General features: G+C 44.9%; 1 protein-coding gene across 4 annotated transcripts in view; it reads left to right on the forward strand.

Annotated features, from left to right (window-relative positions):
* The first annotated feature begins 15,691 nt into the window (after positions 1-15,691).
* The window catches only part of DDX6 (DEAD-box helicase 6), a 34,753-nt gene continuing 30,051 nt past the window's right edge, over positions 15,692-20,393 (forward strand). The window contains exons 1-3 of one of the 4 annotated variants that reach the window (XM_080929965.1): positions 16,350-16,473; positions 18,853-18,971; positions 19,090-19,308. In XM_080929965.1, coding sequence (XP_080786091.1) covers positions 19,115-19,308 — 194 coding nt within the window. In that variant the 5' untranslated portion in view covers positions 16,350-16,473; positions 18,853-18,971; positions 19,090-19,114. Of the gene's footprint in view, positions 15,732-16,161; positions 16,248-16,349; positions 16,474-18,852; positions 19,309-20,393 lie in introns of those variants that run through there. The other 3 variants (XM_080929964.1, XM_080929963.1, XM_080929962.1) reach the window with 3 other exon arrangements.

Below are 20,393 nucleotides of genomic sequence, written 5' to 3' on the forward strand. Positions count from 1 at the left end.
TGCTGCTTACTGACTTGCTCCCCATGGCTTGCTCAGCCTACTTTCTTATAGAACCCAGGACGACCAGCCCAGGAATGGCTCTACCCACAATGGCCTGGGCCCTCACATCAATCACTAATTAAGAAAATGTAGGTTTGCCTACAGACCAATCTTCTGGAGGCATTTTTTACTTGAGGTTCCCTCCTTTGCTTGTGTCAACTTGATATAAACATATCCACTACAATGTGCAAAGTGCATTTTGATCACAGTGATTCCCAGGCTCCTTCCCACCACCGTTCTTACCCTTCCCCCAACAAGATTCCTTCTCACATCATGGCTTCTTTTTATTATTGCTGGTGATGTCATTGTGTTTGTTTGTTTTCAGGTCCTGAAATGTTTTCAGATTTATTTATTTTATTTTATGCGTATGAATGTTTTGCCTACATATTTATGTATGTACACCATGGTGCCCAGAGAAAGCGTCAGATTCCCTAAAACTGAAGTTATGGATGGTTACGGGTTATCATGGTTGTACTGGGTCCTCCAAAAGAGCTCTAGATAGCTGAGCTACCTCCCCAGCCCTGAGACTCACTGAATTTAACCAGGATCATCTGTGTGGCAGGAGGGTTCAGAACTATTAACTGGAGCTTGGTGAACTCCCCCCTGGATACACAAATAAGGACTGTCCCTTCTGCAGAATCCGTGTGTAGCTGATTGCTCAGCAGGGAGCCCTTTCCCAACCTACAAAGGACTGCCAGCAGGCCCAGGCTTGTGTAGATCCACTGAAGGCAGCCACAGCTGCTGTAAGGTCATGACTGCATGAGCCACACCTGCCCAGAAGACAGTGTCTCACAGCCCTTCCTCCTACCCTCTGGGTCTCTCTTGCGGCTACCACCCCTAGTGCAATGTCCCCTGAGCCTGAGAGGGGAGGGAGGGTATAAATGTCCTGTTTTGTACTGAGCACTCAGCCGCCTCTTACTCTGGACAAACTAACTCAGGAGCGTATTCCTGTAGCAGTTGGGTTTCAGCCAATGAGGCAGACACTGGGCTTCAGCCAATCACAGGCTGCCAACTGATGAGACCATATCCATATAAAACAAATGCTTCTACTAGCCTGCTCATATTAGGCAAACAATAACTGCAGCCAATCAGGTTGTTTCTGTATATATCCTTTTCTCTGTGAATGTAACCTCTCTAGTGCATGTGGCAGCTTCGGATAGGGACTTCACTGGGAATACTGCCCCACCCTCAAACCTTTTTCCTTCCCGAATAACGTTATTAAGTTGAACTCCTTTTAGAATTGTCTTAACCAAGTTAATAATCACAGTTATGATGTAATTATCCTTGCAGAGGTGATGCATGTAAAAGAAACAAGTCCTTATATTTCCTAAGAGAGGAAGTAGGTGATTTCTGAAAAAGCAAAGTCAGGGTAGGAAATAGCCCAACAGTAAAGGAAACACTTGTCCAATTTCAACACCCAGCACTACATACAAAACAACCGAATAAAACTCCAGAAAAAAAAAAAAAAAAAAAAAAAAAAAAACAAGTAGGCGGGAATGTAATTGTGTTCTTTAACTATGTGCTGGAAGGGTGAACACTGGGCACCTTTCGGTCTGTGGGCAGAGCAAAAGCAGAGGAGTTAGAGACCCCTTCCGACCAGTAAGACCTTTCTTATACACATCTACGCATAGCAAGTGCTTTACACATTAAGCAATCCCCCACCCAGCCCCTAAACTGCTTTGTTCTGATAGAGACTATCTACAGGCCCTATTAGCTGGCCTGAAGCTCACTATGCAGATAGACCAGGCTGGTTTTGAACTCAAAATGATAAACCTGTTTCCATGATTCCTCTTTTGTTCGCTTTTTTCAATGGTGATGGGATTGATTGACTATGGGCAGAAACCTCTGTATGCAGGAACCAAAGAGGGTCCCCATGTAATTCCTCCCCCCAGGCATCTGTCAGAGCATGAAAGGTAGAGTAACACACATAAGCTAGACTTGGCTGCCTACGGAAGCACAGTTGGGCCAAATTTCATCACTCCGCTGTGGCGACATACCTGAGGCAAAAGTGTCAGTGTAGGAAAGTCTGACTGAGGTTACTGAGCCACTAAGACCAAGTCAGTGTCTCCTGCAAGTGGGTCCCAATGCAGTGTGAGAACCTTCCTTTCCTGCTGGACAATGCTCCCCAGAACTTAACAATAGAATGTTTTTAGAACATTCACCATTTTAGGTATAGTGTCAATTTTTAAAACATTTTACTATGATAAAATTCAGGTTTTTCACTTTATAAACTTGTGTAGGGCTTCCTTAACTTGAGAGTTTGGTGGGATTTTATTTGTTTGTTTTTACTGCATTGTATAACCTCCCTCCATTTGTGGGTTTTTTTTTTTTCCTAGTGACCAGACTCAAGTTCTGTGGGCAGGGCAGGAACAACTCAGAAGTGATATTGAGCTCTTGCTGTTAATGTTGACTGTTTTTAAGATGGCTATAAATATTTATTGCATTCATTTACTTATCTGGGTATCTAACAACGTGTGTGAGCCTGTATGCCACTCCTGAAGTCCCCATTGTGACTCCTCCTACCACTTAGCCCCAGGAGCCCTTCTAACTCTTCCTACCCCTCTAAACTCCCACATAGATGTCTGCTTTAGGCTTTTGGACAAAATCAGCAGAGGGACAAAAGAGAAGGAAGACAGGAAGGAAGTAGGCTTCTGCTGGCTGTTTCTTTAAGCATTCCACCCCCCACCCTGTCTTCCTATTTGGTGTCCCTTCATATAAGACAACATTCCACATAGCCTGGGGATCCTCTGGCATCTCTCTGTGCATAGCCTTTTCTGGGAAGGAGCTGTTATTGGGACTTTCATTTGGCCTGGCTATGTTGTTAGCTTTGGAAATGTCCAGAGGCAGCAGGCTCAGGTCTCACCATTTTCACCCAAGACCAGAAACTAGACTTCTATCTTTTTCTGGAGATACCAACAATCCAAGAGCTACTTGGAGCCATGAAGGGACCTATGTAAGTGTGGCGGCCACATAACAAATTTCACACCAGAGACCTACTGGGAAAGACACAAAAGACTGCCCACCTCTACAAAGAACTGAGCAGGAGGCAGGCTTTATATAGAGTCTCTTGGGGTGTGTGTGGGGGGGGTAGTTTCAGGATAGCTGGGATTGGTGGAATTTTTGTGGCCTGATCTTTGAGCAAGCTCAGGGATTGGTGGGTTTTCAAAACCCAGAAGTAAGGACTTTTTACCTACAGCCTAATTTCATAGCAATCCAGATGCCTGCCTGCCTGCCTTCTTCCTTCCTTTGTTTGTTTGTTTCTTTCTTTCTTTTTTCTTCTAGTCTTAGTCTTCTCTTCTTCTTCTTCTTCTTCTTCTTCTTCTTCTTCTTCTTCTTCTTCTTCTTCTTCTTCTTCTTCTTTTTCTTCCTCTTCTTCTTCTCCTCCTCCTCCTCCTTCTTCTTCTCCCCTCCCCCTCTCCTCCCTCCCCACCTCTCTCCTTTTTTTTTTGGGACAGGGTTTCTTTATATAATCCTGGCTGTCCTGGAGCTGGTTCTATAGACCAGGCTGGCCCTGAACTTCCAGATCTACCTGCCTTTTCCTCCCAAGTGCTGGAATTAAAGACACACATCACCACAACCTGATGGGTTTATTTTTTATTTCTGTTTATTTTCTTTTGTTTTTGTTTGTTTGAGACAGAATCTCACAAGCAGGCTAGTTCCAAACTCACTATGGAGCTGAGGCTGTCCTGGAGCTCTTGATCACCCTGCTTCTACCTTCAAAGTGTCGGTCTTACAAGTATGTACCACAGTGGCATGTGATAACTTTAATTTTTGTTTTTTGTTTTGGAATCAAGGTCTGTCTAGTATTTAGCTCTTGCTGTTCTGGAACTAACTATGTAAACCAGGCTGGCCACAAACTCACAGAGATCCATCTGCCTCTGCCATGCCACGCTTAAATTGACTCTTAAATTCCATCAGGAATTTCTGCTTACTTATTGATAGTCAATTAAGAACTGGCCACATTCTAGAAACAGGTTCCTCCCCACATTCAATGATCCAGTGCCAATTCTCCCCTCTCCCCATCACTGATGTGACTCTTTTTTCATCTTCTTCTATTTTCCGCATGTGCTCCATCTCACACATTTCCCTATGCGCAAGCTCCATTGCCTATGCATACCCCACCATTGTGACCTCTGTTTGCTGTCATTCAGAGGCAGCCTTTGGCTTTCCTCCCCTCCCCAATATATCTCTTGTATGAGGTCTGTTGAGAGGTATGGTTGGGATGTCATTCTTTGGCCCTGGTCACCAAGACACTTCTTAACCCCAAAACCCTTTCACTTACCCCAGACTTCTGGAAGCCTTTGGGAAATTCTTTGGTGAGAATGGATAGCCTGTTGGCTTTTCCTCTATTAACTAAGTGTGTTAATACACATTCTAGTTATGTTAACTCTGTTAGCTTTTGTCCCCTCTCCTACCCTTTCTGCCTAACTGGTTTTTTTTTTTTTTTTTTTTTTTTTTGGTTTGTTTGTTTGGTTTGGGTTTGGTTTATTGTTGCCATACATGCTGTGTGCAACCAGCTGGCCTCAAACTCTTGGCACTCTTCTTGTTTACTTGCTGGGGCATCAGGGGTGCTTTGCCTTCTTAGACCTTTGAAAAGTCTCTTTTCTATCACTCTAGTAAGGTTTAGAAGGAATGGGAATTAAACACGTTTAATTTAATGTGTCTTTACAATTCTTGAGTGAATTTTAGGCTTTTAATTACCTCCATGCCTCTGTTCCCAGAATCCAAGAACAAATACCCAAATGTAATTATTTTGATTCATGTGCTCTTTAAATTAAAAAAAAATTTAGTTTTAACAAGTTTGTGCATGGAGGCGTGTGAGCGTGTCTATCTCTACATATACATATGCAGAGGCCAGAAGGATATTTTCAGGATCTCCTCTATTGCTCCCCACCTTGGATTTTGTTTGTTTGTTTGGTTGGTTAGTTTTGTTTTAAGAAGGATCTCCCTCTCACTGAACTTGCCATTTCATCTGTGCTTACTGGCAATTGAGCTCTTGGGATGCACCGGTTTCTGCCACCGTCACCCAACCCATGAAGCTATATAGGCACATGTGGCAATGTCTGTATTTCCCGTGTGCTAGGGGGTTCAAACTCAAGTCCTCTTGCTTCCACAGCGAGTACTCTTCCCCACCAAGCCATCTCTCCATCTCATCATGTGCCATTTTTATCCCTCATTTCAAAAATTTCTTTGTGTTTTCTTCCCTTTGGTTCTTACTACCACGAACCTCGTTATCCTTTGATGTATGTAACCGAATCTGCCCTGCAATACCAATGGCAACCTCCTCCATAGCCTCCCTTAGCCTCCCATTGGATTTACCTACAAGAGCTATTTATTATCTTCCTCCTAAACATCTCTACAAGCAGCCACCTTTCTTGTGTCATGCTTGATCATAACTCAGGCTTTCCTGTCTCCCTGGGACAGGTTTTGGTTTTCCTGCCTCTGACTTAGCATTGCCTATGTATTCTAATGTTTTGTTATAAAATACAAAGGCATTGTGTTGCAATTTCCTCTGAAGAAGCTATGCAAGACTCAGCAAGTTCTAAAAACTCAGGGAAATTCTGAAAGGAGGCACATTAAGACTCAGGAAATAAGGCTCACCGTGGTGGCAAATGCCTTTAATCCTAGTACTCAGGAGGCAGAGGCAGGCAGATCTCTATGAGTTCAAGGTCAACCTGGTCTATAGAGCAAGCTCCAGAAAAGCCAGGGCTACACAGAGAAATCCTGTCTTAAAGAGGGAAAAAAGGCTAAAGAAATAAACAACTCAGAAGCCTTAGGAAGTCCCTGAAACTGGCCAGAAGCACTAGGTCTCTCTCTCTCCAAGATTATATGGGCAGTCAGGACTGCTGAGGAGTTGAAGACCAGCTAAGCTCTCTGGAAGAGACTTAGACCAAGTGAAAGAGAATAGTAGTGTAGTGAGCTTCAGGGTTCCAGCTTTTGTGAGCCATCACCCATGCTCAGTGGACTTTTGATGATACAGCAACCTTGAGTCATAACTGTTATTATAAGTAACCCCCGAGCCATACTCCTGCTAGTTATCCCAAGAAAAATCATTGGTTCACCAAATTTGGTGGTGTCCTTATCTAGATGGGCTATCAATTCTCTATCTGTGTAAATCCACATTTGCTCCTGTTTCCCAGGAATATTGTGACATGACACATGATACTCCTGGGGTAAAGGTTTTAATATTTGACTCTGGCAATGTGTCAGGAGCCACTCTTGGAGTCTTACAGTCCCCACTACCCCTTGTTCCATACTCCTGTTTGTCACCTGCCTTGTCCCTAAAGGCACTTGAGTTTGACCATCTGCTTTAATGACTTTCTGTAGCAACTGGATAAAGAGTAAACATCTTAGACGACCCACAAGACTTCCCAAAACCAGAGTCCCCTCTTTCTCTCTCCAGCCTCCTCTTTCCCTGACTGTATTTTTCATCCAATCTGAGCCACTTTTTATCAACTTTGTCAAATTCCATTTTGTCTGTGGGCTTTCTGTATTCTATTTTTGCCTTTAATTCTCTGGCTAATTCTGATTCATCTTAAAGGTCTCAGTGTATATTTAATTTCCTCTTGAAAGCCATTTCTTATGCATCTCTGGTGGGGTCCTTTATTTCCTTTGTACAAGTATTTTCATAGCAGGAATGTTACTGTACAGATGGAGTTCTACCATGCAGGAGGATCACTACAAGTTTGAAGTTAGCTTGGTTTACATAGCAGGTTCCAGGTCAAGCAGGACCACGCAGCAAGACAATTCAATTGTTTTTCATGTCTGGGAATGGAACCTTTGGCCTTATACATGCTAGTCCAGTGGTCCAGTGTCTGTCACTAAGCTATAATCCTCAGCCCCATAATTCAATATTTAAAACATATTTATACTAGAAAATTATTTATATGGAATTGCAGTTTAACTGGCTGTCCTGTATTTTGTCTGGCTACTTTGATACAGTCCTCCCACCTTCTCTGAAGGCCTGTCTGTCTCTCAAAACATTGATCATTTATTCAAAACATTTTGCCTTCTGTAACTTTGGATTCCATATCTTTGGGGTCAACTATGTAAAGTCACCATTTGATTAGATGCCACTTGCATTGTATTAGACATAAGTAATATAGAGATGACGTATACACCAGTGTGTGCATAGGTTATGTGCAGTGGTGTGCCTGGGCACTGAAGTGCTGTCTGGATTATGACAGCACTTGCCCTACAGAGGATGCTGAGAAGTCACTCACTGCTTTAGATCTCTTTGTCTCCTTATTGCTCTGAACTGTAATGCCACTCTGAGTATCAAGCATGCGCTAACCCATCACACTCCAGAATAGCCATCAAGGCCGTTCCCCCTTTCACAATCTTCTCTCTCCTCTACTTAGCCAAGATTCTTGGAAGAGTATGACTTCATTTCTGTTCTAGTCATTTGAAAGATAGGATTAGAAAGAGTAGTTATTACAGGGCTAGAGGAATGGCTTAGTGGGTAAAGTGTGGAGCAGGGTGACACATATCTGTAACCCTAGCGTTGACAGGGAGAGACAGGTGGATTCTGGGGCTTGCTGGCCAGCCAGTCTAGCCAGTGGATTTCAGGTACAGAGAGAACCCCTCTTTAGAGAAATAAATGAACCAGGTGGTGGTGGTGCACACTTTAATCCCAGCACATGGGAAACAGAGGTAGGCAGATCTCTGGGTTCGAGGCTAGCCTGGTCTACAGAGTAAGTTCTGAGACAACCAGAGCTACACAGAGAAACTCTATTTCTAATAATAATAATAATGATAATAATAATAATAATAATAATAATAATAATAATAATAATAAATGAAAGAGAAGTGACTGAGGAAGGCATCAGTTGTGAATCCCCAGTCTCCACCCCTACCATCAGGGGTGAGTACCAGCACATGCACATATACACCCCACCACGTCCTGCACACACAGCAGTAATTCACAGCTGTGATCCATACAGCTCAGGGTGGAGTACTGCCTAAAACTCGAGAATGTAAGAGGAAGAAGAACACAAACACATTTTCAATCTTGTATTTACCAGAGCAGCTCAAAGGACTGTGTTGTGCAGAGCAAAATTCAGGAAGAACAGCCAAGAATGGGGTTATGTGCCTCTGGATTAGCAGAGAAGGTCAGTGAGAACAGCAGTCAGCACTGCTCCCTTTGGGTGTGTTTTGTGGATGAAATCTAAACAGAATCTGCTCCTGTGGCAGTCCTGGGAGAAGCAGTGCAGAGGCCTGGGTGGAGGCAGTAGAAGGTCTGCTGAGGCCTGTCTGTCTGGGAAGCCAAACTACTTGCAAGTTAAAGTAAAAGAATCAAGTCAGGTCATGATTAAAGGGCAGTGCTTTTTATCCTAGTACATGGGAGGCAGAATCAGGGGCTCTCTGTGGGTTTGAGGCCAGTCTGGTCTATATAGTGTGTTCCAGACCTGGCAAGGTTACATAGTAAGATCCTTTCTCTAAAATAAAATAAAAATAAACAAGCAAATAAAAAATTGAGTAAATTAGAAAAGCTAACAAATTTGCAAATTGAATTGTAAATGTTCGGCTAGAACATTCTAGACACTTGTAATATTGTTTCTGCTCTCCTGAAGCTTATTCCCACAGGGGAGACAGATGACAAGCAAGTGAGCGAATGAAGAAATAAAATAATTTGAGCTTCTGATAAGGATTTTAGAAAAAAACAAATCTCATGAGAGAAAGCAGGGTGAAGTCTGGAGTCTGTTTTCTTTCTCTTTTTCTTTTTTACTCACTTCACATCCCACTCAGTGCCCCCTACCGGTCAGCCCCTCCCACAATACTTCCCCCTTCCCTTCTCTTCTGAAGAAGGTATCCCACAGACAGGCAACAACTTTTGGGATACTCTCCACTCCCCCCACTCCAGTTGTTCAGGACCCACATGAAGACCAAGCTGCACATCTGCTACATATGAGCAGGGAGGCCTAGGCCCAGCCCGTGTGTGTTCTTTGGTGGTTCAGTCTCTGAGAGCCCCAGGGGACCAGGTTAGTTGATTCTGTTGGTCTTCCTGGAGTTCCTATTCCCTTTGAAACTGCGATCCTTTCTCGTGTTCCTCGATAGGAGTCTGTTTCTTTGAAGAATGAGATTTACTTGGAAACCTACCTCCGAATAAGGGAGGGGGCTCTGCAGGAGTCCCAGGTGAGGAAGCAGAGCTGTAAACCAGCCAGAGCCCTCTGGAAGGAAGACAGAAGGGTCACAGGATCGAGAGTTAGAACTACAGCAGTAGATGGGTCACTTCTATCAGAATGAATATGGGGACAACTAGATGGGAAGGACTGGGCAGATTCAGGGCGTTTATTTTTTTTTTATGTACCTGTATGTCTGTGTGCCATGTGTATACTGCCTGTGGAGGACAGACGTTGTAGATCCCTTGGAACTGGAGTTGGGTATGATTGTGTGCAGCCATACCATGTGGATTCTGGGAACCAAACCCCGGTGCTCTGCAAAGAGCAGACAGTACTCACTTGAAAGTACTAAACCATCCCTCTCCTTTCCCCACAGGAAATATGTTAGAGATGAAACCCAACAGATTTAGGGCTCCAGGAGACTAAAGGGAAGGATGGAATGAGAAGTTGATTTAAGAGCCCCTTAAGCAAACATGTACAGAGCACATAGCAAATACCAGGGCATGTGCATGCTGTGAACTCATTAACAGTATAAGCCAGTCCTCACGAGGGGCAAATATAAAGAGATGTTCCTTGGATACTGAGTGATCTGCATAGTAATAGAAATCTGTTCGGTGGTACCACGAAGGTGAGAGTCATTAACCTCTGCTCGTGCTCTTGAAAACTCAGGGAGTAAGGCTAGACTTTATGGAAGATGAGACTAGACACCAAGGAAGGAAACTGGGAAACAGAATTCCAACACGTTGATGTTTTCCCTTTGGGTTAGGGCACCTACCTGCTTGGAGGAGGTCACAAATGTCAAGGCTTAAAGGAATGGTGTGTTTTCTTGGATGGGTACCTGGGAAGGCTAGGTGACTCCATGTCGGGCTTCAAATTGGCAGTTCAGAAGACCAGGCCTAAATCTCTGAAGAACTGGGCAAGTCCAGGCCTCCGAACATCACCTGGCCTGAGGCAAGGACAATGGGTCAGCAGCCGTTTCCAGACTTCCTCAGCAATGTTTCCATCCCCCAGCCCCCAGGCTGCAGCAGTGGTTCTGGAATGTCACTAGAGATAGAGCCAAGATTAAGATAGAGGTCATCTACCTTTCCACAGAATTCCCCTAATGTGCTTTATTTAAATTGGGCCTTTGAATTTACTTTAGGGTCTCTCCGTCTTTGTAGATGGTAGACCCCAGCATGCTGGACTTCTGCAGAATAAAAACACTCTTTGCATTTATACACTATTTAAGTCCAAGGTATCTTTTTTGTGGACCCCTCCTTACCTTACAAAGTACTGACTTTAAACATCTAGTTTGAGGACCTGATCCTAGACACCGGGCATTTAATGCCCATGTGAAGGCATACATAGCTCCAAGTCTTCATTTCTCCCAAGATACTTAATATTGTTTTATTATTCATTAAATAGCACTTGATTTCTTTCTTCACACATTTATTTGTGTATGTATGTGCACCATGAGATGTGTGTGGAGGTCAGAGGCCAACTTTAAGAAGTCAGTTTTGTCTTTTAACCATGTGGATCCTGGGATCAAACTCACTCAGGTCATTGGGTCACCAGGCTCAGGTGACCGAGCATCTTCATCTCCGAGGCATCTTGCTGGCACCATTCAGTAGCATTTACCAACATTTATCGTATACTTGGCAGAGGATACATAATTTTTAATGAGATGGTGCAAAGGTTAAAAGTATGTAAGAGCACCCCCTCAGGTGGCTTAGTCTTCTGTAATGATGTGTTATCACACCCCTAGACTCCAGGGGCACATGCATTGATGTGTGAACACAGACACACAACATTTAAAAATAAGTCTTTTTAAAGTGATTGATGAGTTAATGACAAAAGCACGAATGGTTGAATGAATAAGTAAATAATTATAGCTTGCTGATTTTAGAAACAAGGTTTAATTAAAAACTTGAGAACTTCATTGTAAAAGCTAGCTTCACCTTTAGCATCAGAACAGCTTGGAAGCCACCTAGGTGGCCCATAGTCAGAAAGGCCATTGTTTATTGCAACATGCTGAGTCAGACCCTATGCTAAGCACGCCACATGCTTTTCTCATTTTTCCTACACTCTGCCCCCAGAAGCACAGGACGGCCCTCATTTCACAGATGAGTGGGCAGGCTCTTGAGGTCTTTTTATTCCATGATGAGTCTTCCCCTTCTTCCAGAAAACACTGTTCTGACTAAAGCCTGCTTGGTCGTTTGCACCCGGCCCTGCCTACGGTCCTCGTGCAGCTAATGATGTTCCTGCTCTGGGGCTGGACAGAGGCAGTAAGCAAGAGGAGGCAAATAGATGGGGTATCAAGTGAGGGGGAGGGGCACGGCTTTAAGTACCATATGTATGCACACATGCCTGCCACACAGCAGGGTGGTGCACATGTGCCATCCCAACACTTAGACTAAGGCAGGAAGGCAGAACAGACACCACTGTCAGGGTCACTTAACAAGACTGTATCTCAAAACAGGAAAATAAAAATACGGATGCACATGCTGGAGATGACTCCACAGTTAAGAGCCCTGGCTGCTCTTGCACAGGGCCTGGGCTGAGGTTCCTATGTCTATATGGGGGCTCACAACCATCTGCAATTCCAGCTCCAAAGAGTCCGGCATCCTCTTCTAGCACCAACCATGTAAATGGTGCACAGACATATAGGCAGGCAAAGCGCACAGAGACACATAAAATAAATCTAGTAAATAATTTTCTTAGATCATGAAAATAATCTCAGCAGTGGCTCGGAGAAGTAGGTCCTGCTCCACTGTTTTAAAGGGAGATGGGAACTTCATTTTATTCTGTCAGTAATGGAGAATCGTTTTTAAGGCCTCTCAAGCTGGCTGGTGATCTGACTGGAAAATTCCTGTGCCTTTCTGTGCACACTGGGCTAGGGAGGGAGAGGCAGAGGAAGGCTACTAAGCTACTGGAATAGTCCAAACAAGTGGGGGTGGAGGGTGGGAGACAGTGTCCCTGGCTTGGGACAGTGGCAGCAATAGTGGGGTTGAAATGTTAATATAGAGGAACAAGTTCAGGGCTTTCCCCACCTGGCAGAGCCGCTATTCCCAGGAGGCCATTAGCAGGGAATGAGCGAGGGAGGGAAGATTGCTTCAGTTTGTTGATTAGAACTGAGAAAAGTCTGTGGGATTAAGTGGGGCTCAATTTAGAGTCATCTAGAGGCCACCCTGGGCTACAGAAGACTCAAACAAACCAAAGAACCGGAGAACATTTTCAGCACGGATCCACGTTGAAGGGAAGATTCCCACTAAGGGAGGAGAGTCTAAGAGATGGAAGCAGTGAAAGAATTTATGTAAAAAGAGAGAAACTGGCGTAGGGGTGCTCAGCCTCAAGGAGGCAGAGGCAGGAGGATCTTAGTGATTTTGAGGCCACCCTGGTCTACACAGAAAGTTCCAGTACAACCACAGCTAGTGAGTCTCTGATTAGAAGGGAAGGAAGGAAGGCAGGCACTTTGCTGTCAGTGAATACACCTAGCAACTGGAATTTAACTCTGGAACCCAGGTGAAGGTATAAGGACAGAGGCCTGAGTTACAGACTGAACATCTACATCCCATGTACATACAAAACAGGATCTTATTCGACACAGGATCTCTCTATGCAGCCCTGGTTTCCTGAAAACTTGCTATGTAGACCAGGTTGGCCTCAACCTCAGTGACCCTTCAGCCTGTGTCTCCCCAGTGCTGGAATTAAAAGCATACACTACCATGCTCTGCTTCAGGTCTTGTTTTTAAAATCATAGCTCTACTTCCAAGGCCTGGGCAGGCTTCATGATTGTTCTGGGTCTTTGCTACCCACTCAGAGAACTCAGAAACAGTGTCTTGTCATAGGGTCAGGCACCACTGGGACTTGGTACCTAACCTGCCATCACAGCAGCTCAACAAGGTCACAATGTTATTTTTCATCAACTGCCCCAGAACTGACTTGGGAAGTCCCCAAGGGACCAACACATCTGGCAAGAGGACTATTGTCAATTTTTTCTTGATCTGAATAGACCAAAGTTTATGCCTAAAAACCTAGTTTCCAGATTTCACTGTCTTTTCACTATTATTTTCAAATAAGTTTAAAAAAAAATAGTGGTGCACTGTAATCTTAGGAAAACTGGAAACCAAAATGAATAGCAAGACCTCCGGGTGATGACCAGACCAGACCAGACCATGTGTGACTGGCGAGGCCTAAAGACACCTGGCAAACTGAGCTGGCTGAGTGGTGGCAAGGGGACATCACCTGTCATAGGGAATAAAACTGCAAGATAAAGTGGCAAGAAATGTGTCTAATCTATTTCCATTCTTCTTTGTCCTACTGGGAAAGGACTTTTCAGTTTTACTCTGGAGGTAGATTTCTGTATCATTTTTCCTGAGAAGGTATACATTTCATAAATGAAAAGATACTATGTATACTAGAAAACAGCTCATTTTTATTTTTACTTTTTCTACGTCTATGGGTGTCCTGCATGTACATGTGTGCACAAGGTGTGTGTGTGCCTGGTCCAGAAGAGGGTAGATTATTGGAACTGGAGTCAGTCAGTTGTAAGCTGTCATATGGATGCTAGGATTTGAACCCAGGTCCACTCCAAGAGTAGCTTCTAACCTCTGAGCCATCTCTCAAGACCCTCATCTGTGTTTTTTTTTTAAAAAATCACATTTAATATTATGTGTGGGCAGAGATATGAGGACAACTTGTAGGGTTAAGTTCTGGTCCTGAGGGTCAAAATGAGGTTGTTAGGTTTAGCTGCAAATATTTTACCTGCTGGGAAACCTCCATTATATATATATATATATATATATATATATATATATATGTAGTTTGAGATTTATTTATGTACTTTATGTATGAGTGCTCTATCAGCATGTGCACCTGCACACCAGAAGAAGGCATCCAATCCCATTATAGATGGTTGTGAGCCACTATGTGGGTGCTGGAAATTGAATTTAGGACCTCTGAAAGAACAACCAGTGCTCTTATCCACTGAACCATTTCTCCAGCTCCATTTCCTCCTCCCTGCTTTTTAAAAAATACATGGTCTCATTTGTGTAGCCCTGGCTGGCCTGGGACTCATTATATAGACCAGACATACCTCAAACTCACAAAGATTCACCTAGCTCCCAAGTGCTAGGATAAGTGTATGTAACAGAAGCCTAGTCCAAAAACGTTTTACAGAGATTAATAGGTTACAATTTACCTTAAAAATAAGAATTCAGGCTAGAGATTTAGCTTAGTGCTAATCTATTTGAATTAAGGAGAAAAAAAAACGTGTCATAATCGTTGGATCTCTTAACCACTAAAACTGAACCCACATTAAAAAAATAAAAGTCTGGCCATGTCAGAGCTTGGTGCATGCCCTTAACCCTAGCACTCAGGAGGCAGAGGCCACCCTGGACTTCACAGAGTGAGTTCCAGGACAGCCAGTGCTACACAGAGATTGTTTCAAAAAATAAAGAACAGAACAAACAAACAAACAAAAAGGGGGGCGAACAACAACTCACACCTTTTCTTAAGAGATCACTTAGCTTCTCCCCAGGGTGAACACAAGGTACAGCCCTATTCCCTTACTTGAGAAGCTATTTAAAAATTTGGGTGGGAGATAAAATGCTTTAAATTGAGAACTGCAAAAAGCATCACCATTGTCATAACAATAAATTAAGAGTACTGGGTGTGGTGGCACACTCTGGGAAGTCCCAGCTATGAGTTACTGGCTAGCCAGGGCAACCAAGCAAGACCCTATTTCAAGACAATAAAGGGTTGTCTTTGCTCTATGGAGCTAAATCAGAATCACCAAATGATAACCGGCTATTCTTTTACTCAGTGCTTGCTATGGCAATGGGGTCAGCAAACATCCACTGGAATTCTGTAAAGACTTGGGCCCTTAAGTAAAACAAACAAACAAACACAACAACCCCCCCCATAGGAAAGCGATGCAGTTAAAGGGGGGGGGTTCAGGCTTATTCTGATTGGATGTTGCTGTCTAGAAAGCTGGAGGAGGGCTGGAAGCAGGGAGTCATTGGTTTAGAGAGCCTATTTGGCTATCTCTGATTGGTCTCAAGTTGGAAGCAGCAGTTAAAATATGGAAGCTGCTAGTCAGTGAGTGAATATTGACTGTCCAGAACCCCTTAACGAGCGTTCTAGTATGGAGTCTTATTGTCACAAATGATTTGACCATTGTCAGTATTTCCAGCCCTCCAGTAGCGTAAGACATAGGTTTTCTCTTCGGCCCAGCTCGATTTTTACTTAAACAAAAATGTTTGTTTTGCTTGAAACAAGACGGCTTTCTAGGTTAAGGATAAGTCATCAGGATCTGAGAATCACAGAAACAAATGCACAGGTATCTGCAGTGAGGGTCAGGCAGGAGAATCTACTGGTTTCCCATTTTCACAGCTTGAGACCTCGCTTGCAGAGGTCAACCGCCCTTTCTAGGAGAGTGCCACTGCGGGCAGGAGCAAAGGGTCACCTCGCTGGCACTCTGGGCTTGGTAGCCCACGACCGAGGGCGCGCTGCGGGCTCAGGCTTTCCCCGCTGCCTCGCCGACAGCATCGGCCCCGCAGGCCCCATCTTTCTGCACGTCCCTGGGTGGAGGTGAGCCCTGGCCTGGCAGCAGCCTTCCAGCCACCCCAGCTCAGCTTCCGACCCGCGCAGGCTGCCCTCCGAGCGCGTCCGGGGTCAGCAGTCAGCAGGCGTCCCCTCGGTCCGGACCCGTCAGACCCAGCTCGGGAGGGACGAAGAAGGCAAGGGCGACACTCCAGGCCACCATTCATTTCCCCATTGGTCTCCTCAGCTCTGCAGGCAAGCCTTGCCTCCCTCCATCCCTCCTGTCCGTCCGTTCCTCCCGAAAGCAGCCCCGTGTTTCCCTGAGCTCGGTCCGGTCAGAGACCGGTCTCTCCTGACCCTCGCCCGCCGCGCCCAGGAAGCCGTGACGCCGCGGCGGCTGCAGCGGCCGAGCTCTCGCCATCTTGTGTGGAGGAGGAGCCGCGGCCGCCGCCATGCGGAGAGGCTGGGAAGGAGGGAGGCGACGGCGGCGGGCGAGGGAGGGGGCAGAGTAAGCTCAGTTCGGCGGCGACATCGGGGGCGCCGGCACAGCGGGCTACGGCCGAGGTAGAGCGGGGCGGTAGCGATAGTGGCGGCGGCGCGGGCGGTGAGCGGCGAGGCGGGGGCGGGGCGGCGGGCGTAGGGCGAGGGGCCGGGTGGGGGCGGGCGGAGGATTCCGAGGAGGAAGGAGCCGCCGCCATTTTGGGAGCTTCGAGTCAACAATAAAGGACCGAGGGTGCGGAGCGGGAGTGGCCTCGGTGATAGGACTCGGGTCCGAGCCGCGGGACGTGGGGTGAGGCGGTGTGGTCGGGGTCGGCAGGGCCCTGAGGGTCGCGGGGAGTACCCTCGGGCGGGCGTCAGGGCGCGCTTGGGGCGGAAGCCCGAGGCCCAGGCCTGGTCCGGGAGGACGGGCGGGTGGCCGCTGAGAGGAGCGGGGGCGGCGGAGAGGAGTGGAACCGAGGAATGTGGTGTGTGTGCGGTGTCTGGAGGAGGAGCGGTGGAGTGCTCTGGGCGAGCGGTGTGGTGGACGGGAGCGAGGACGGAGCGGCGGCCGGGACTCCGGAGTGAGGTTGGGAGTGCGGGGCAGCCCTGTTGGGGGCGGCAGGGTTGTGCTGTCCGGAGACCGGGCTAGGAGCGGATCCGCAGCTGCTCGGTTGCAAGTAGGCCTTGCAGCGTGGTGGGAGCCTGGGGTGTAGGGAGACTCGGCGGCGTAAGAGGAAAGGAGAGGCGGTCCAGTTTCGGGGTTCTCTTCCGGGCTTTCTGAGGGGAGTCCCTATTGTTTCCCACTCGGCAGAGCTGGTTCCGGCTCTTGTGGCGCAGATAGGATTGCAGGGCAGAAAACCCTTTTGCGTTTTGATCAGAGGGAGCTGGATTTGAAGAGAGTGTAGTTGGGGGAGGGGGCAAGGAATTATTGCCCTACGGTTACCGGACTCCGAGGCTTAGCTTGGTTTTTCCCTTCGCCATTTAGCCCCCGTTTCCTTCTGGGGGGGAAAAAAAATCCCAATCACTCCAACTTCCTACTGGGGCTTAGAGAAATCGCGCTGTATTTGCAAACAAAAGCCCTTATTGGAGCTTATGGTACTGTTTTAGGTGTGAAACTGTCAATTGCTAACCTCGGTCTAGGCCGTACTGTAATTAACTCCACCAGGGGCTCCTCCCAGCTAAGTCTACGTTCCTTCGTGGTTTTGTTTTAGGAATATAACTTGCAGATCTAAATTGGGAAGGGGTAGGACGAATATTTTCCCCACTGAGACATAAAGCTGCAGTGCAGGTATTGGTGTTTGGAGGGAGCAGTTATCCCGAAGTCTCCGGGTTTAAGGCACTAGGAGGTGCTTGATTGACAATACCCATGGTGTTGGTATTCAGAGATTGCCCCCTTCAGCCTCTTAGTGCTGTACAGATAGTAAGTCTTCCTGTAAGATGTACCTGATACTGTTGATCATATGCTGTCAATACAGAAAATACCTATTAACAGAACAAATAAACAGCCTTATGTGATAAGCAGCGTTTGTGCGCAAGTTCGTGTATAACTTGAAGAGAGCTTTTGACTTGAAAATTTTGGATTTGGAATACTTGGTGTGTGGCAAAGATAACCAGCACTAATTAAGCTAGTGTTTCGGGAACCAGGAAATAATGTAAGGAAGTTACAAAATAAAACTGAAGGAGTTGGGCTTATACTAGTCGTTAGTAATTTTTTTTATTTACTAAATTTTGGGAATTCCATTTGGGGAACAATTTAAAGTAGAGGAGGTTGAAAAACTCTTTTCTTAAAAAACTGTTCATTAGCCTCGGTATTCTGGGTGGTTTGGGAGAATGTTATAACATCTACAAGTTTAACCCTCTAGTTTTTTTTCCCACCTCAACTGTAGGACACCCCCCCACACACCTTCGAACTTTATATTAAATTAGGACATACTTTTTGAAAAGTGTTATATTAAAAGGCAACACTTAACAGCTTTTAGTATTGAGGTCCCCCAGTAGTTGAAGAACATCTTAAGAGTTTTTTGAGCAAAAGATTTTTGACATGTAGACTGCTCCATACATGTCCTTTGATGGCTTCATTTATTTTGGTTAGGACAGAACTCAATGAAAAAAAGATGCTTAACTTCTGTAATTGAAACTGGAAAGAAGACTTTTTTTTTTTTTTTTTTTTTGAAAAGTTCTCATGTAAAGGTTTTTGGTTTCTGTCAGAAATAGAAAGATGTTATTGAATTATCTTCTTTTGGTCAAATCTAGATGTACATTAAGTAAATTGAGTGATATTTTGAGTCTTAATGCAATTAAAGGTAATGGCTTTTAGAGGTGGCAGAACTTGGAGAGAATTCATCAGAGAGGAGATTGAAAACATTGTTATTTGCGAGTGAATTTGAATTTTTATCAATAGTATCTTGTGTCTTATTTTCTTTACATTTGATCTTAGAATTTTAAGTGTTTGAGGTTGGTTTGTGTGTGTGTGTGTGTGTGTGTGTGTGTGTGTGTGTGTGTGTGTTTTGTAGATTGGGTTTTTAAGGCAATTCTTTGCTGTGTCTTTCCTATCTCAAGTAGTGATTTGGCCTGAGTGTGGCTATTAGTGGTTCTTTAGAAGATGAACATTCCAAAGGAGTTCTTTAAAAGGAAACAATCCCAACCCCAACTTTGTTGTCTGCTAATTTAATTTTTTTCTTTGTTTCAGATTGAAGTGAGTGAATTCAGATCTAATTCAAGCTTGTTAGAGCGCTTTAAAAAATACAGAGTTGATTTGGTGCATGAGAGCAAGTTAACTACTGCTGCTCACCGTTGAGAGACTTACAGGTGCTTGCCTGAATTGCAATAAAGGACTCATATATTGAGCAAGACTTATTTATCTCTTCATTTTGGAGAGTCTCATAAACTGTTATTACAGTTTCTCTACTGACTTTGACGTTTGAAGGAGTCACCTGTGTAGCTGACAAAGCATGAGCACGGTCAGAACAGAGAACCCTGTTATCATGGGTCTGTCCAGTCAGAACGGCCAGCTGAGGGGCCCTGTGAAGGCCAGTGCTGGCCCTGGAGGAGGGGGGACACAGACACAGATGAACCAGTTGAAGAACACCAGCACAATCAATAATGGCACTCAGCAGCAAGCACAGAGCATGGCCGCCACTATTAAGTAAGTGTTGAGAAGAAGAGCTTGGGGACCCACGGTTTCTGTTTATTTCTGTTGTTGACTACTTTATGCCTTACATTCATTAACCATTTTTATTGCAGATGGAGGACAGATCACTTTGTTATGGCCCGTAGGTATTTGTAATAGAATAATGTGTATCTGCCATTGTAATTGACCCAATGAACATAAGTGTCTATAAATTACTGTGTTTAGAAATAAATGTGCTGGTTTTATTTTATTGTAGAAGGTACTACTGGGTTATGCGGATAAAATGATCTCATTCTGTTTGTTTTTGAGCAGGCTTACTTGGTAGCCCAGGCTGACCTGGAACTCATGGCACTCCTGTTTCAGTCTACAAAGTACTAAGCTGTGAGCCACTACATCCAACTTTTTTTTTTTTTTTTTTTTGCTTGTAGTGTTACTACTGCAACTTATCTTAGTTTTCACAATGGCTAAAGATTACTTGAAAGTTAAAAGATTTAAAAATTTTATGTGTATGGGCATTTCACCTGTATGAATGTTTCTTCACTATATGTATGTCTGGTGGTCATAAAGGCCAGAAGAGTGTTACAGCCACTGAAATTTATAAATGATGGTGAGTCTCTTAGTGGGTGCTGGGAATTGAATCTGGGCCAGTGCTCTTAACTAATAAACTGAGTCCCCAGCCCCCTGTAAAAGCAAATTTAAAGATTCAAGCTTTAAGACAGGCTCTCCAGGCATGGTGGTGAGTGCCTTTACTTCTAGCACCAGGGAGGCAGAGGCAGGTGGATCTTTGAGTTCCAGGATAGCCAGGGCTACACAGAGAAACCCTGTCTGGACTTTACTCCCCTCTACCCCAAAAAAGACAGAGGCTCATTTTATTTTTTAGTTTAATTATTTATTTATTTATTTTTGAGACAGGGTTTCTCTGTGTAGTCCTCAGTAAACCAGGCTAGCCTTGAACTCAAAGAGATTAGACTTCTAATGCTGGGATAAAGGCATGGCCCAGAGGCTCATTTGGAATCCTAGCTGCTGGCCTGGAACGTGGTGTGTAAACCAGGCTGGCTTTGAACTTTCTGTGTAGCTGAGACTGGTCTCAAACTTGTGAG

The sequence above is a fragment of the Micromys minutus genome, assembly GCF_963924665.1.
Source record: "Micromys minutus genome assembly, chromosome: 16".
NCBI lineage: Eukaryota > Metazoa > Chordata > Mammalia > Rodentia > Muridae > Micromys > Micromys minutus.